The following is a 14,083-nucleotide window of genomic DNA, read 5'->3' as shown; positions in this document are numbered from 1 at the left end:
CCTTATAATTCAGATATTAGCTCAAATGTTACCTTCTTAGAGAGGTCTTCTCAGACCATTTTATCTAAAGTAGTCTCCTACCAGCCCTTGTCATTAACACTTAGAAGTCCAACTTTTGTCACACTCTTATCACTGATAAAAATTCACTTCCTTACTTGTTTATTCTCTCTCCTCCACTAGAACGTTTTCTGCTCCTTAAGGGCAAAAAAACTGTCAGTCTTATTCACAGCCATACTCCCAACATCTTTACAACAGTGTCTCATACATAATAAACACAGAATGCTCAAATATTTGTCAAGCATATGAATGAAAGATCTCCAGGAAAAAGGCTCTGCCCGTTTATATGACCAGAGAATATATACTATTCTCCTAAACTAGCAGCCAGGAACCATGGATATGCATCAAGATGGGGGAAAGTTAACATTTAAAACCCGAGCTGTAGGAGGTGGACACATCCCACCCACCTCTTTCAAAGAAATGAAAGGGTCTATCTTCAACCAAAACAGCATAGGACTCTAGCCTGGAAAAACAAATACTGAGTAAGAATTCTGTTGAAGTTTATGGAACTATAATGCACACAGAAAGGATAAATATACACATCTCATCGACCCTTGAAATTTTAAAACAAACTTCCAGTTAAAAGTCACAGGAATATAATATGTGCCAATCACACCTCATTTTCTTTTTAAAAAGCCTATATCAAATAATTTTTAAAAAAAATTTTAAGCCTGCAAGTGATGCCAAGGTCAAAACGTGATCACATTTCTACGCTAAAAGAGTCCTATTTACAGAATACTTAGTAAGTTTAAAATGTAAAAATGGTTCAAAATTTAGATAAATTCACTGACCAAAAACTTTGGGACTCTGATGAATTACATTTCTAATCTTGTTATACTTACAGCCTAGAGGCTAACTCTATCTTATCCAAAACACCCCCCTTGGTATTACCTTGGGACATAGATTAGTGAGTGTACCAACACGGGTATAATTCTGTGTAACAACTCTTATTCAATCCCCTCAATGAAATACACTTATTCATTAATTATGTTACTTTTCCTAAGTAATCTAAAAAACAGTTCAATTTAAGTTTTCTCTGCAGCAAACCTACAGGTGGGAAAAAGATTAAACCCAACCTTTACAAAACTTAAAATGGCACTGATACCAGAGTTCACATGGTATTCCCCAGGATACCATCTTCAGCCCATCTCTCTTCCTAAAAATTCACAGATAATCTGAAATCCATGGCCTGGCTTCAAGTGGTCTGTGTATGATATTAATGCACGGTACTCTCCTCTAGAGAAGGAGGCCACTGATTTCATCAAATTACGTAAGGGGATCCCCCAAAAAGCTTAAGAATCACTTCTTTACAAACTCTCCCTCGTTACAAATCCATTCCCTTGACTACAATTACTACCTATTTCCTGGTAGTATCTCCACCTCTATCCCAAATCTCTATGCACCAAACCTTTATTATAATCAACTGTCTGTTGTACATCTTCTCCTGGATATCCCCCAGGCACCTTCAACTCAATATATCTAAGAGACTTCATCATGTTCCCATCCCCTCTACCTGTTCTTCCTCCTATGTCTCCAATGTCAGTGACCATCACCCATCATCCATCACCAGGCATCCACCCAGTTTCCCAAGCTAGAGTGAAAGAAGTGTTCTTGACTTTACTCCCCCATCAATCACCAAGTCCTAACAATTCTACCTACTATCTCTGAAGCATTATTCTTCACCACTCTCTCTCCAATTCTGTCACAACTTTAAGCCAGTCAGGGTCCCGTCTTATCTGGATGGTGGTAGTTTACTTCTAGCTGGTTTTCTGGGTTCCAGGGTAGCTCCCCTGCAACCCATTTTCCATCCCATTTACCAAAGATACATATCTGATAATATCCCTGTAGGCTAGCAGGGGCCTGCCGGACCCTTTCTGATCTGGGGCTTGTTTACCTCACTCTATACTTTATGTTCCAGATAAACGACTTCAAGTGTCCCAATAAATCAGTGCATCATGCTCTGGTCTTCAAGACTTTGTATAAGCAACACCCTCTGCCTGAAACAAACTACCCTTACCATAGCTAGCTCCCAATCATCTTTCAGGTGTCAGTTTAAGTATCATCCTTCCAATAAAGAGGCCTTTCCTGATCCTGCCTCTCTATCCATCAATACCATGGAGACTAATTTAAATATTTATAGGTTCCTGTAATAGCACCTGGTTCTTATCACGACCATAGCAAATCACATTGCACTAAAGCGTCCTTTTTCAATAACGCATCTATCTCCCCATTAAACATAAACACCTTGAGAGACAGAACTATTCATCTGTCTCTAGTGCCTAAGACAGTGCCTAAGACAGTGCCTGGGGGCACCTGGCAGGCTTGGTAGGTAGAGCATGTGACTCTTGATCTCAGGGTCGTGAATTCAAGCATGTTGTGGATAGACTTAAAAAAAAAAAAAAAAAAAAAAAAAAAAGACAGTGCCTGATACAAACAGAAGAATTCAAATATTTCTTAAATATTTGAATGAACCACTCTGCATTTCATAGGTATTTAAACATGTCCAATGAAAGACTGCTGTATCTATCTGAATAGTGTATGAGGTACCAAGAAATTAATTTTTCAACATATGGGATTTTTAAAAAGCTACATTTCGATGTTCAAGAGTTAAAATATACGCACATCCCCCCCTTGGCAAATCTGACCAATTCAAATACCTGCTGAAAAGATGTCCATTGCCCGCTTCAACTCTCCTCTTGTTCTCTGATTACTATTCAAGTCTACAAGTGGAGTTGAAGGATCTCTCATATATTCTAACTCAGTGGCAAACAATCCACCATCAACAAAACGTTCAGGAGCAATGTAACAAGTTCTCCTCCGTGATGTGTCAAAGAAATAGTTGAAATCTGCGGGGTTGTCCTCTGGAAGATAAGTGGGCTTAAAACTGGCAAAATCAGTTAGAAGGACCCAATTCCAACTGGTAACCATTACATTCTCAGTCTTGATGTCCCCATGACGGACCCCAGATTTGTGTGCTTGGTCCACAGCTGTTAGGATCTGGAAAGCAATCCAACGCTTCTCTATATTATTTAAGAACGGACGAGTACTGATGCGATCATAGAGGTTGTCTCGCACATACTGCCTAAAGAGCATGGCTGCTTTCTCAGATGCTTTTTCTGCTGCTTTCTGAAAAGGTAGACAGTTCTGTGCAGAATGAAGCCTGATTTTCAGTTCCTCCAGCTCTTGTTTATAGCTGGTTAAAGGCAACGTAGGATCCTGAATTGCAAAGACCTTCACAACCACTAGGCCTTCTCGGTGCTTTGCTCGAGCAACTTTAAAAAACCGAGTGCTCCCCAGGCTCTTATCATATTCAAAGTCATGGATGTCTGAGAAATAACTCTCCACAGAAAGGATCTGGGAAGGAGCAATGCCAGCGAGCTGATTTCCCATGATGGCAGCAAGTACCTCCGGGTCAGTAAGTCAGGATACAGCCCCTATTAAAAAAAAAGAAAGAACGAACGAAAGAAAAGAAAAAGAAGAAAAGAAATAAGCAATGAAACACCATTGTTTATGTATTCTCTTCCTAAAAGACAGATGCACTGTATTTCTCTTCCACTGAGAGCACCGTATCTAGTGTCGCAGGCAGGCTCTAAATTTTAGACACATTTACCTAAAAAGATCTTGTTGTTTTATGTTGTCCTTCCAGAACCTGAGCTATATTTAAATAGACCTCTTCAATATTAAGCTGAAAATGTTAGAATGTGCATTTTCTGCTTTTTAAATTTAAAAATTAATGAGATTTACTCTGTGGTTCGGCATTGTGCTTGGGGCTATGAAGGTCACAACAGTACTATATGAGACAGTCTTTGTCCAAGAAGAACCTGGAGTCTTGGATGTAAGGCGCAAACACATTAAAAACTTAAGACTAAAAATCGCCTAATACAAATAGATTACTGAACTCCTCAAAGACCAACCTAAGATCCAAAAAAATCAGTAACTCCTGGGCCCTCCCAGTCTAATTCCAGTGTTTCTTCCCACGAGCAAACAGAAGGCATAAAGTTGTCTCATGGGCAACAACAGGGAAGAACCCTCGGCAAAGATGTTAAAGAAAAGTAAACCGAAATACACACTTGCCAAACAAACCCAGGGTTCTCCTAGCTCGTATTTTGCAGGAAATAAAAGACACACATACACACACGGCCATGCGCACATATAAATATTTACCCCAGGACTCTGTCAAGTGTCACAAGTTGGTCACTAGCTCACACTGAGGTCATGACGGGTCACTTCAGGGTCTGAGATTGGGGGTCAGCAGCCGGGCAAGTCTTCTGTATGAAGGATCTTCCTTCAAAAGCAGGAGGTGGGGCGTTGGAGGAGGGACGCCGAAAAATGCCAATCTCCAGAAACCACGGTGGCCCGCAGCGGAGAAGGGGGAACGTGCCGCAGATGAACGAAGCCAAGCTGAAGCGATTCCACAGATACCCCGGGAGCTGCCCCCGCCAGCCCCCTACTCTGCCCGGGGAGCCACGCGTTCCTGGGCCTCGCCTTCCCCTCGTGCGGATCTCCGGACCTTCGAAGGCCTCTAGACTCCTGGAGGGCCTCACCACCAGGAAGGGAGGTGGGACTCGGGATAGAACGGGAGGCCGCCAGTTCCAGGGAAACACTTCTCCAGCTGAGGCAGACACAAACGCCGAACTCCCGGGAAAGCTGCCGGCTCTGACCTCATTCCGGTCTCAGAGCGGAAGTGACGACGGAGAGAGGTTTAAGGAAGCAAGCGAATGGTGGTGGAGTTGGTTGCTAGGAAACGAGGAAGGGGCGTGGCTTCACTCTGACGCCTGGAGGAAGAAAATAAAACGTGCTGTCAATTTATTCTCCACCCTGGTCTTCTACCTATCGTTCCCTGAACTCTGTGGCTTCTGACATCCCCGGAACAGAGTTCTTTAAGAGAATTCACAGGTTTATTTAGGAAGGTTAATATATCCCCCAGCTGAATTTTTAAGAGCTTTACTTGAGATATAATTTGCATACGATAAAGTACACCTGTTTAAAATACACAACTCAGTGGCTTTTTATATATTTACAGAGTTGTTCAATTATCTCTATAATTTAATTTTAGAACACTCACATTACCCCCAAAAAGAAATTCAGTAGTTATAAGCAGTCACTCCCATTATCTCCCTTTCTCCTACCCCTCCCAGCACTAAGCAATCACTAATCCACTTTCTATTTCTATAGACTTACCTATTCTGGATATTTCATATACGTGGTATACAATATGTAGTCTTCCCGACTGACTTTTTTCACTTCACATGTTTTTGAGGATTATCTCTGCTGTAGTTTGTATCAGCATTTAATTTCTTTTTATTGCCAAATATTCTGTTGTATATATATTCCACATTTTGTTTATCCTTTCATTGATTGATGAACACCTGGGTTCTATCTACTTTTTGGTTATTATAAATAACGCTTCTATGAACATTCCTGTAGAAGGCTTTGTGAGGTCATGTGTTATTTCCTCTAGGGTAAGCACCTAGGAATGGAATTATAAAATCATATGGTAACTCTATGTTTAACATATTGATAAACTGTCAAACTGTTTTCCAAAGTTGCTGCACCATTTTTTAAATGTTTATTTATTTTTGATAAAGAGAGAGCGCGCATGAACAGAAGTGGGGCAGGGAGTGGGGGATGGGGGGTATGGGGGGGGGGACACAGAATCCGAAGCAGGCTCCAGGCTCCGAGCTGTTAGCACAGAGCCGGACCCTGGGCTCGAACCCATGAACTGTGAGATCATAACCTGAGCTAAAGTCTGATACTTAACGGACTGAGCCACCCAGGCACCCTAAAGTTGCTGCACCATTTTACATTCCTACCAGCAATATGTGAGGGTTTGATTTTCTCCATATTGTCACTGACTGTTTCTTTTGGATTAAAGCCATCCTAATGGGTGTGAAGTATCTCACTGTGGTTTTTATTTGCATTTTCCTAATGACTAATGATGTTAATCATCTTTTCGTGTGCTTATTGGCCACTCATATATCTTCTTTAGAGAAATATCTCTCCAAATATTTTGCCCAATTTTTCATTGGGTTGTCTTTTTATTATTGAGTTTTAAGAGTTCTTTATATCCTCTGGATACAAGTCCCTTATCAGATTTGCAAATAGTTCTTCTCTGTGTTGTCTTTTCACTTTCTTGGTGTTGTCCTTTGAAATATTTTAACACAAAACATTCTAGCACAAAATATTTTAACCCAAAGCTGAATTTTTTTTCTGTCATCCTTTTAAAATCCCCTCCTCCCTTATTTCCCATCTCAGGAGGCAAGAATACCACCCACTGGATTCCTCAAACTTCCAGTTTAGAAGTCATTAAGTCATCCTTGACATCTTTCTACTCTCTCTCTCTTTCATCAATCCCCACCACCACCATTCAATAATCATCTGCCCCTAATGATTCAGCCTCCAAAACATGCCTTAAAGTCATCCACTGCCATCTCTCCAGGACTTAGTCCAAGCCATCATCGTTGCAACGTGTAGATTTTGAAACCTACTCAGAAAAGGCATTCCCCACCTACAATATTATTTTTTGTACTTTTCTCATGATTTCTTCTGGATCTTTTGTAACTTCATTCTGTGTCCTGAAATTTCTGAGGTACGGGTCCAGCTTAATTTTTTCTCAAGAAGGATACTCAAGAAGGTATCCAAAAATGTCAATAAGCAATCCATTTCCCCCAAACTCATTTGAAATGTCATATTTACCACATACAAATTTCCTTTATATATTTGGGTGGATCTTCTGCTTGGACTTTCTCTTCTATACATTGAGTTGCCATTCGAGTCGTCTACATTGTTTTAATCATTGTAAAATGTTTTAATGTCTAACATGTCTACTACTAATGTTTTTTTAAAATACAACTATAATCATAAGGATTATACTTCCAGGTTCTGCCTCCTGATTTTAGGCCAAAGCTAAAAATCTTTAGCTTGGCCAGCAAGACCCTGCATGATCTGACCCCTAACCACACCCCCCCACCATAACCGGCATCACTCACTGCCCCTCTTAGTCCCCCACAGTGGCCTCCCTTTGTTCCTAACCTGTCAAGCTTCCCTCTACCACTTGGCCTTCACATTTACTCTTTCCTCTGTTTGGAACACCCTTTCCCCCACTCTTTATATAGCAAAACTTGCTCTTCTTTCCAGTCTCAGATTACGTGCCAATACTTCTGGAAGGTCTTTCTTGAAGTCTTCCCACAACCACCATTGCATAATCTCATGGACAATGAACTTTTTTCTTCATAGCACTTATTACCATTGAAATCATTTGATTTTTGAGAGACAGGAACTATTTGTTCAATGGCTGTTTTCCCACTGCACCATAAACCCCATGAGGTTAGTGATTGTGTAATTCTTATTCACCAAGGTATCTTCAACAACTAGAACAGTTTCTGACACACAGTAGACATTCAATAGATATTTGAATCAGTGGATATGGCCTTATAAGGTTTGTGACCATTAGGGCCAAGATCATGAGTTCTAGGACTAGGAATATATAAGAATTGCTACCCACACACAGTTGTTTAGCAGATAATATTTTAGGATTATGTTTATATCTCAGAGGTTGAATTCCATGTATGTAGGTGCTTTAAACATCTCTTCAACAGAGAACCCATGGTATAGAAATGAGATAAATCTGTCTCAGTTTAGATCAATCACGCATTTTCCTCACATCTATTTTTCCCCACCAGTACGTTTTGTGAAATAATTCATGAACTATTTTTCAATGCCTTGTATAAGAACTTCTATGGTTTTCTTTCCTTTTATTTCTTTCTTTTTTTTTCTTTTTTTGTTCTGTTTTTAAGTAGCAATCATGGCTGCCCAGGAGGTTTTTTGGTTTTGTTTGTTTGTTTGTTTGTTTGTTTTTAAAGAAATCTCACCTAGTCCTTTTGAGGATAAATAAAAAAATAAAATTTGCTTGCCACTGGTGGAGTATAAAGAGTAAAGAGCCTGCAAACACTCTTCTATCCTCTGGTCAACAGCCTCTCAGATGCATTGTGGCAGCAATGGCTAACTCCCTTCTACAGAAAATAGATGTCACAGAAAAGTATCTGTATAGGAACACCCCACCCCTTGCATATGAGGGGGGCCAAATGACTAGCTCTCTACTAGGAAGTATAAGGGGAAATTATGTATTTCACTTCCAGGTCAAGGCAGTTAAGAGGTGAATGACCTTCTCTGCTCTCTCTTTGCTTCAGCCTAGATGCAGGGAACTTCAAGGCCTTAGGTAAGGCCAGAGCCACAAGATGGTAGGAGCCTATGTTCCTGAATCACAACCTGGAGAAAGACCACCTGTTAAATAGGAATACCCAAACAGGACTTTTATATAAGCAAACGTAAACTCCTATGTGTTAAGTCAGTGAAATGTTGACATCATTTGCTACAGTTGTTAGTCTTACCTTAACCAATACATTCATCTTCCAAATCTCTATCATTCCTTACCTCTTCTGGGCTACTCACCTCACCAGTGCACTTCCAATCCTGTGAGGTATCCATGTGGATTCCCTGTAATCCTTGCATCCTAAGGAAAAGGAGTAAAAGAGAATTCCTAATGTAATAGGAATACATTTTCTTTTTTTGTAGAAATTGCCAGCTAACAGAGGTAAAGGGAATCATAGGAAATTATCACTGTGTAACTGCAATATAATAATTGATTGCCACAAAGACTATCAATGGATTCTACATGCATCGGGCAGAAAGGGTTGGGGCAACAAGATAGACTCATGGTGTCCAAGGAATAGCTACAGATTACTTTCTAGGTCAGGAAGCGTGGAGAATGAATCTTTTCATTCATTTAGTGGGAAATTCTGGCAGTGAACCCTTTATCGAAGTGATCAAACTTAATATTGCTAAGAGTAGGTATTGCAAGTAGTATTGCAAGGCTCCTGATATAATGCAATGGACAGTACACAGTATCACCCAGGAAGCATTCTTACCAAGAATGTTTAACTTGAATCTAATCAAGCCTCTAGAACTCACTGTCCAATATGATAGGCACTAGCCATACCTTACTACTGAGCACTTGAAGTGTGGCTACTCCAAATTGAGATGCGCTGTAAGTGTGTAAAAAAAACACACAGGATTTAAAGAACTTAGCACAAAAAAAATTGAAAAAAGTATCATTGATATCTTTTAATATTGACTATATATTAAAATAATATTTCCGATATATTGGTTTAAATAAATATCTTCTTAAAACTAATCTGGTTTTTTCTTTACTTTTTAAAGTGTAGCTACCAGATGACTTTAAATTCTATAAGTGGCTCATGCTACATTTTTATTTGATAGCCTTTCTCTGGACTGAACTTCAGCTTATAAAAAGTAAAAGAGATAGAGGAATAATTTAAGCAATACCATCAGGAAACAATCTGACAAACCCAGAAAATGGAACATCAGCCTGGATTCTTCAAAAAGTCAATACTATGAAAAACATGGAGAGACTTTTCTAGAGTAAAAGATTCAAAGAGACATAAGACTCAAATGCAATGTACAAACCTCAACCTGACCCAGGATTAAAAAAGCTATGAAGATATTTCATGCATATTTGGGGAAATTTAAATATGGATTGAATATTTCAGAGTGAAAGAAATGGCAGAAAATGTTATTAAAATTGGTAATTATTTCATTCTGCTATCACTTCCCTGTATCTTATTTAAAAACACCTAAGCTGCCTGACCTATAGCTGTTTCATAATTACATAAGGGATTAGTAGACAGAGAGAGAGCTAGCCCCCAGTTACCTTCAAATGTGTAATGTTAGGTGAAACTTTATTCTTGAAAAAATGGGAATGCAAAGGCTAAACCAAGTTGGTTTTTTTTTTTAACGTTTATTCATTTTTTGAGAGAGACAGAGAGTGAATGGGGGAGGGGCAGAGAGAGAGAGGAAGACACAGACTGTGAAGCAGGCTCCAGGCTCTGAACTGACAGCACAGAGCCCTACACGGGGCTCCAACTCACAGACCATGAGATCATGACCTGAGCCAAAGTCGAATGCTTAACCAACTGAGGCACCCAGGCACCCCTAAACCAAGTTTTTAAAAGAAGATGATAGTTGTCCTGAAAATCAAATCATTTTAATGATAATAAGTCCTATAAGATAAAGTACAGGGTGTGTGAGATGATGTAATGGGGGGGAGGGGTGCATTCAGGGAGGAGCTTCCTGAACTGTTGGCATTTAATCTGGGACTTGAAAGATGAGCAAGTTTTGGTTACAAAAAGAGTAGGGGAAAGAATCTTCTAAGCAAAGGAAAGAGTAAATGTGAAGGCTTCCTGGTGGGGAGAAGTTTGACAGGTTAGAAGCAAAGAGGCCATTGCAGGGGCCTGAGAAGGACAGTGAGAGATGATGGATGTGGGCAAACAGAATCCATCTAGAGTGCCGTTCCTCTACTTTGCCACTTTTTTTCCACTTCTACTCCTGTACCAATTCTCTCCCACAAAGGATTTAAACTGACTTTACAAGTTTAAGTCAGATGATGAAAAGGGAAACAATAAAGGGTAATTAAAAGGAGCAAAGAAATAGTACTTTAACTTCAGATGAGTTTTCTATTTAGCTTTGAAATTACGACAACAAATCCCAAAAAGGAAATTTGTGGTTCACATAGTTCTCATTGTCTGGTAAAGGAAAACAGACTAATTAATATAGGAAAAAAACCCACACATTTTCCCTAGACCAACTTCAAGGTGAGATTTCTTTCTTTGAGTCTTTGTAGAAAAGACACCAGTTATCAAGTTAAGTAGGCACCATAAATAGAATTTTCCTAGTGTTGAGTAAATGGTTCAGCAAATATGGTGCCTACTGGTTGGGCCCCATTCAATAGTATGCTTAGAGCATCTTCTGTTTTTCTAGATACTTGATCTCCATCTAACTTCCCTCTTAGGTGACTTTTTCTAGTTCTGTGTATTTAAATATCATTATGCTGATAATGCTATTTTTTTTTCTCTCAAACCCTTACCTGGCCCCTGAGCTCATATATCCAGTATCCTTTTGACTTTTATACTTGAGCTTGTAGCAATAACTTGCTAAGTTGGGGGGGAGCTAAGATGGCATCATAGTAGGAGGAGCCTAGGCTTGTCTCTCCTTTAAACACAGCTAGATAAATATCAAATCATTCTAAATACACAAGAAATCAACCTGAGGACTGACAGAACAAACTGCATAACCAAAGGGAGAGAAGAGATCACATCAAGGAAGGCAGGAAGTATGGAGATGTGGTTTGAGGGAGAAAAGAATCACGGATGTTGCAGAGGGGAGGAAGCCCTGGTTGCAGAGAAAGGCAAGGGGGAGGGGAGAGAAAGAAAGAGAGAGAGAGGCACCCAGGGCAAGGCACAAGGAGAACATTTCCCCAAAGGCAGGCTGGGAAAATGAAAGGGACTGATTTTCATGAGTTTTTGTAACCCATGGGGATTCAAGACTGGGATTTTAGGGGTCTGTGGGCTTGGCTGGGATAGAGCCCAGAAGGTGCTGCCCTGCTCCTGGAGAGAAGGCAAGCAAGCAACCCTAGGGCTGACAGCAAGATCTGAGAGGATCACCTAAGGAATACGAGGAGGAAATTGTTCACTCTTCTTGGAGCACATCTGAGAGAGGTGGCATTCGCAGAGACACCTCTCCAGGGTCAAAAGAGCCAAGCTGCCATTTCCCTCCCCCAGCCCTCAACATAGGCCCGGACACACCTGTTGAGAGTGGCTAACCCAGACACTGGCTGTTTAGCCTGCTTTGCTCCGAATCCCATGTGCCTGTGTTCTGGCACAGCTCCCTTACTCGATCAAACCTGCAACAGTCCCAGCATGGACAGACCCTTTCCCAGAGGACCAGCACCGGTCCCTGCCACACCAGGTCCCTAAAGGTTGGAGTTTTAAAAGTCAGCAGGCTTGCCTGGGAGAGAGTCCAGAGGGTTCTGCACTGCTCCTAGAGAGAAGGCAGGCAAGCATCCCAGAGACAACATAAGACAGAGATCTGAAAAATGCCTGGGATACATGAGGGGAAATTATTTGCTCTTCTGGGGTGCTTCCCTGAGAGCAGCAAGCACTGAGTCCCTCTCCAGGGACAAAGAAGCTGGCTGGGGCCATTTCCTTCCTGTGTCCTTCAGCATAAACCAACTTCAGTAAATAGAACAGTGCCAACACTGGCTGCCCAGCCTGCTTACACCAAGTCCTGCCCTCTTGCACCCTGCTGTTACTGCTTTTTTCCTACAAGTGTGCCTCAGGGCCAACACAGTGGACCCTGTCCCCAGAAGACCAGCAGAAACCTCTGCATGCACCACATCTACCAACCATAGAGTTCTGCAAGGCTTCAGTTCTACTGGAAGAAGCATGAGATCTCATTTAACAAGCACTGGAGCACACCTCATTAAAATGTGCCATACTCTGGCCAAGGTCCAAATACTGCCCACTACAGGCAAGGAGAACCTCTGCAAATGACTGACCTGAGGGATAGAGCAGCCAAAGCATAGCGGTAGAGTCCACACAGCATATGCCAAGACATTCCCTGAAGCACCAGGCCCTGGACATCATATGACTTCTTCTTCATAAAGCAATTACTCTCAGGAACAAGAAATATAACAGGCTTTTTTAACACAGAGAAGACAGAGACCTAGACAAAATGCCAAGATGCAGTTATTCACCCCAAAAGAAAGAACAAGAAAAGGTCACAGCCATAGATCTAATCAGAACAGATATAAGTAATATACCTGATAGAAAACTTAAGGCAACAATCATAAGGATACTCACTAGGCTTGAGAAAACTATGGAAGACATCAGGAAAACTCTATTGCAAAGATAAAAATCTAAAAAACAATCAGGCAGAAATGAAAAATGCAATAAATGAGATTCAAAACCAGCTGGATGTAATGACCACAAGGATGGAAGAAACAGAGGAATGAATAAGTGATGTTAAAGATGGTTATAGAAAATAATGAAGCTGAACAAAAGAGAGAAAGGAAAATCATGGATCACAAGAGTAGACTTAGGGAACTCAGAGACCCCATCAAATATAGTAACATTCATATCATAGGAGTCCCAGAAGAAGAAGAGAGAGAAAAAGCATTTGACAAAGTACAACATCAATTCAAGATAAAACCCCTCAACAACGTAGGGACAGAGGGAATATACCATACCCTAACATCACAAAGGCCATATATGAAAGATTGGTAGCTAATATCATACTCAATGGGGAAGAATTGAGAGCTTTCCCCTACGGTAAGGAACAAGACAGGGATGTCCACTCTCACCACTGTTATTTAACATAGTACTGGAAAACTTCATGTAGAAAACGCTAAAGACTCCACCAAAAAATTGCTAGAACTGATACACAAATTCAGTAAAGTTGCAGGATACAAAATCAGTGCACAGAAATCTGTTGCATTTCTACACACTACTAATGGAAGCAGCAGAAAGAGAAATCAAGGAATCAATCCCATTTACAATTGTACTAAACACCATAAGATATCTAGGAATAAACCTAACCAAAGAGGTAAAATATCTGTATTCTGAAAAGTGTAGAAAACTGATAAAATATATTGAAGATGATACAAATAAATGGAAAACCATTCCATGCTCATGGATTAGAAGAAAAAATATTGTTAAAATGTCTATATTACCCAAAGCAATCCACACATTTAATGCAATCCCTATCACAATATCACCAATATTTTTCACAGAGCTGGAACAAACAATCCTAAAATTTGTATGGAACCACAAAAGACCCCAAATAGCTAAAGAAATCTTGAAAAAGAAAAACAAAGCTGGAGACATCATAATTCCAGATTTCAAGTTACATAACAAAGCTGTAGTGATCAAGACAGTATGGTACTGGCACAAAAACAGACACATAGATCAATGGAACAGAATAGAAAACTCAGAAATGGACCCACAACTGTATGGTCAACTAATCCTCGACAAAGTAGGAAAGAATATCCAATCAAAAAAAGACAGTCTCTTCAACAATTGGTGATGGGAAAACTGGACAGCAACGTGCAAAAGAACAAAACTGGACCACTTTCTTACACCATACACAAAAATAAGCTCAAAATGGATGAAAA

The 14,083-nt window shown here is 40.3% G+C and overlaps 1 protein-coding gene across 6 annotated transcripts in view; it reads right to left on the bottom strand.

The window, feature by feature from the left end:
• PIK3R4 (phosphoinositide-3-kinase regulatory subunit 4) overlaps positions 1 to 14,083 on the bottom strand; it is a 201,913-nt gene that overhangs the window by 69,387 nt on the left and 118,443 nt on the right. For 5 of the 6 annotated variants that reach the window (XM_042954473.1, XM_042954474.1, XM_042954476.1 and 2 more), the window contains 4 exons: positions 8,509 to 8,569; positions 5,239 to 5,527; positions 4,222 to 4,832; positions 2,715 to 3,491 (listed from right to left, as the gene is read on the bottom strand). In XM_042954473.1, the coding sequence (XP_042810407.1) occupies positions 2,715 to 3,447 (733 nt within the window). In that variant the 5' untranslated portion in view covers positions 3,448 to 3,491; positions 4,222 to 4,832; positions 5,239 to 5,527; positions 8,509 to 8,569. Of the gene's footprint in view, positions 1 to 2,714; positions 3,492 to 4,221; positions 4,833 to 5,238; positions 5,528 to 8,508; positions 8,570 to 14,083 lie in introns of those variants that run through there. The other variant, XM_042954477.1, reaches the window with a different exon arrangement.

This window comes from Panthera leo, chromosome C2 (assembly GCF_018350215.1).
Source record: "Panthera leo isolate Ple1 chromosome C2, P.leo_Ple1_pat1.1, whole genome shotgun sequence".
Taxonomy (NCBI): domain Eukaryota; kingdom Metazoa; phylum Chordata; class Mammalia; order Carnivora; family Felidae; genus Panthera; species Panthera leo.
This window is presented reverse-complemented; position numbering and strand designations above follow the sequence as displayed.